Consider the following 4,147-nt stretch of genomic DNA (forward strand, 5'->3'; position numbering starts at 1 on the left):
TATTCGTGTCAGTTTTAGTTTAAGCATTTTTTTAGTTTATATTTAATAATAAAAAAAGACAAAAATAATCAATTAAATCTATTTATTTAAGTTTTTAGTCAGAGTCTAGTTTAGGTGTCGCTAGTGTCCTGTGGGTTCAATATCCGGACTTCATTAGGCTTTATTACAGTTGATAGGTACACTTGCCTGTCTAGTGGTCTAGCATTAGGATAGTCTAGATTTATAAATTTAAAACTAGAGTGTCTAGGTTAAGTTAATATTTTAATAGGCCGTTTTGCACATCAAATGGATTGCCATTTACCGATAGAAATTGCACGACGAGCATTTTGGGCTACTAATATGGATTACGATGATGCATGTAAGGCAAGGAAGTTAGCTTTGTGCGAGATTGAGAAGTTAAGGGATGAGGCGTATGATTGTGCATCCGCTTACAAGGCAAAGATGAAGAAGGTTCATGATGCAAATATCCGGTTAAAGAACTTTGAGGTTGGACAAAAGATTTGGTTGTACAACACAGGGATGAAGCTCTTCCCGGGTAAGTTGAAAAGTAAGTGGACGAGCCCGTATTCGGTTGTTAGAGTTGGAAACCATGGTCAGTACAAGATTGAGGATTTTGACGATCATGTGAGGCAAGTGTTAAATGGCTATAGATTGAAGCCATACTTGGAAATGAAGGATATTCACGAGATGGACAAGGAATCAGTGAGTTTCATTGTGACTTCACTGGTTTATGAAGACAATTGAGTTCGAGGCACTGTCGAGCTGTAGACATGAAATTCAGCGCTTACGGGAGGCAACCAGGGATTTGTAAGTTTCTGTCCAGTTTGTTTTCATTTTGTTGAGTCTTGTATTAAGTGTCGTCTTGAGTTTTTTTACAGCAAACATCAAGTGTGGGGAAGCTTGTTTGAAGAGTTGGAAGTTCTTGAAGTTCGGTAAGAGTTTGGTCATTTACACGTCTTTCCATGTATGAAAAGTATGTTTTGAGTTCGGAAACATGATCAGGGTGATGTCGAATGCTGAAAAGTGGTCGGGTCAAAAAATATCCGGACCGAATTACGTAAAATAACTTTCTGTTAATAAGGCCCATCGCGATACGCGATGGGCTTACAAACATCTCCATCACTTAACGCGATGGAGGTTGGGCATCCCAGACATGATGACGTCACCGTGATACGCGATGATGTCTCATCATACCCCATCACGTATCACGATGGGATCAAAACCCTAATTGACCCCATTTGGGCGGCGATACGCGATGAATATGTATTTGACCCATCGCGTATTGCTATGGGTCATAAAAAACGCGAAAAAAAATTATTTTATAAACGGTTCCTCATCTTCTTCTTTACTTTTCTTCTTCTTCATTCTTCTTCCCTCCTCCTTGTTACTTCTGCCAAACACCTATCGTTTCACAACCACCGTCTACCACAATCACCATCCATTTTCACCTTCACCATTCTACCACCACCACTGTCGTCCACGTCACCAACTGTCACCACCAATTACCACTCACATCACCGCCGTCAACAACCATCCCCGTCATCACCAATCAACACCCCAATCCACCACCACCGCACCTCTGTTCACCCTCCACTGACACACATCACCACCGCTATCCATCATCACCAGCCTACCCACTGTCATCCACCGCTGTACACCACCATTAACCACAGTCGGTCTTCATCATCTAAGCAGTCACCACCATCACCTCAGTTCACCATCACAGTCCGACGTCACCTCACATTCTCGTTATCGGTTGTCACCAGTATTCTTATTTGTGTTTGACCCGACCTTGAAGTAAGTTTTCGTATTATTTTATTTTATTTTGTCGGGTATGAATTTGATAATATCGGTTTGGACATTCGAGATTTTGCGGGTGGTTAATATTTGTATAATTTTGGTTATCGGGTTGTCGGGGTAGTTTTTTAGGTGATTTTGATTTGTTAATGATTGTCGGGTTTGTTAGTTTGGTTTGTTTTTGACAGTTTATTGTAGCGGGTTGTCGGTTTTTGCTAAGCGTAAACATAGTGGCGAATCGGGTTTTTAAATTTAAAAATTAAAAATCATTAATTTATTATTATTTTAATGATAGTGTTGGTTCGATATTAAACGATATTTTTGAACTTGGTATATGAATATTTTATTATTATTTTATTAATCTGCTATACCCTAAACCCAATTGGTCACATAACTTGTTTTGCCGACATTTCATATGTTATTTGTTTGGTTGCACGTTAATCGAGACAGTCAGTCAGTGCGTCTAGTTTGTTCGAGTCTGTTTGTGAGTTTGTTAATCGAGTATGGGGATGGTTTGTAGTTTGATTTGAATCGAAAAATTGATTGTATCATTTTTTGGGACAATCGGGTTTTTAGAGATAAGTGTCCCCGAATTTTTCGTCTTTATTTATTTTTATTTTATTATTTTATTATTATTTTAATGTTAATTTATTATGTGAGACGACAGCGACCGAAATGCTATACGTTCGTCGCCACAGTTTGACATGTCTAACTTAACTGTTTGATTTTTGCAGATATGTCTGATAACGTCACCGGGCACAAGAGAGAGAGAGAGAGAGAGAGGACCTGACCTGAAGGTTCGGGTCGCTGTGGCCCCGCTGAGGCTTCTCAGGTTAATCCGGAGCCGCACCGCCCTATTCAGCAGCACCAACCTCGGGTTATTCAGTACGATGGTCAGGAGTTGCCGATTACTCCTGACATCGAGCGGGAGGAGATTGTTGGCGATGGTCGTCGCACACACCACATGGTGCTCAGATTCAGCATCCTGTCTGAGGAGTATACCAGACTGACACGTATTCTAGGTATGTAGCTCCTTAGTTATATGACTTACGATTGGGTATTATTAGGTACCTTGGGGGCGGAGGCTAGGTTACGGGGAATGATATCAGATCGGTGGCTACGAGTGCTCGATTGTGAATCGATATCATATGTTGAGCTCACACGCGAGTTCTACTAGACATTTCGATTTACTGCCACCGAGTTCGCTGAGCCGCATGCCTTGTCGTTCTCACTCGGACGACACGTGATTGAGATGTCGGTCCTGGATTTCTCTGTGGCCAAGAGATTTTATACGCGGGAGGAGGTAAGGGTGTCAAGTTTTTGCAGAGTTTTCGTGGGTATACTCTGCAGTCACATCAGGTATGGGAGTTTTGATTGACTGAGGCTTAGTTAGCTTAGTTTTGGGGGCAGATCGTTGACGGGGCCCACTCGAGCTATGTAGTGGCGTCTTCTATTCGAGACCCGGTACTTACATCGTATTGATGCTTACATTGTTGCTGGCCGTCATTCGGGCCGCTATAAGTGTAGAAACTTTTATCTCTTGTGCCTCCTGTCTATCATCACTGGCAGGGAGGCCAACATTGCGATGCTGCTCCTCACATAGTTTGGTAGAGGTCGGAGTCTACAGGGGGCGATGGCCCAGTTATCTTTGGGGCCGTATATCACGAGGATTGCGTAGAGTTTGGGGGTCTTTGAGAGATATTGAGTCGCGTTCTTCACCCCTGGACGGGCTACAGAGACATTTGGGTTGGAGGACGCTCGGAGGACCGGATTTGCGAGTTACATGATCCACCGAGGCTCATCGCGGTCAGAAAGGGACCACAGGTACCACCGCCTGCAGGATCAGCTGATGCCACATCACTACAGATGGGTATTCTAACAAAAAGGCAACATGTGCTGGTTCCGCACATGATGCGTCCTCAGCAGCAGCATCGGCTGAGGCAGGCATCATCTTCATCATCACAGCCACCATCGCATTCGCAGTAGCAGAGCACACTTGATATAATTTTGCAGCAACAACGACATCTGCAGGAGGAGGCTTGGGCTGAGAGGAAGGAGGCTCGACCTCATAGGCAGGAGGTTCGAGTCCATATAGATGAGATGCGGGCCCGCCTGGCCCGCCATGATGATTATTTAAGATTATTGTTTGTTGCTTCGCAGGTACCGCTCCCATCTTCATTGACCATTACATTGGAGCAGCATGTGGACCCTTAAAATGATGCTGAGGACTAACCGCCAGCACAATAGACTTTGGTTACCTTTTTTTTTTGCTTTGTTTTGTTTTTTTTCTCATGGTCTGTATAATATTAATATTATATTTGGAATATTGTATGGGTAACTGGTTGAGCTT

The 4,147-nt window shown here is 43.0% G+C and overlaps 1 protein-coding gene across 1 annotated transcript; it reads left to right on the forward strand.

The window, feature by feature from the left end:
* Nucleotides 1-339: 339 nt before the first annotated feature.
* On the forward strand, nt 340-744 carry LOC143612863 (uncharacterized). The gene has a single exon (XM_077086736.1). It carries the CDS (start codon nt 340-342, stop codon nt 742-744), a length of 405 nt encoding a protein of 134 aa, XP_076942851.1.
* Nucleotides 745-4,147: the final 3,403 nt, after the last annotated feature.

The sequence above is a fragment of the Bidens hawaiensis genome, unplaced genomic scaffold (assembly GCF_021521415.1).
Source record: "Bidens hawaiensis isolate Kalapana, Puna unplaced genomic scaffold, B.hawaiensis_p1.1 tig00035858_1, whole genome shotgun sequence".
NCBI lineage: Eukaryota > Viridiplantae > Streptophyta > Magnoliopsida > Asterales > Asteraceae > Bidens > Bidens hawaiensis.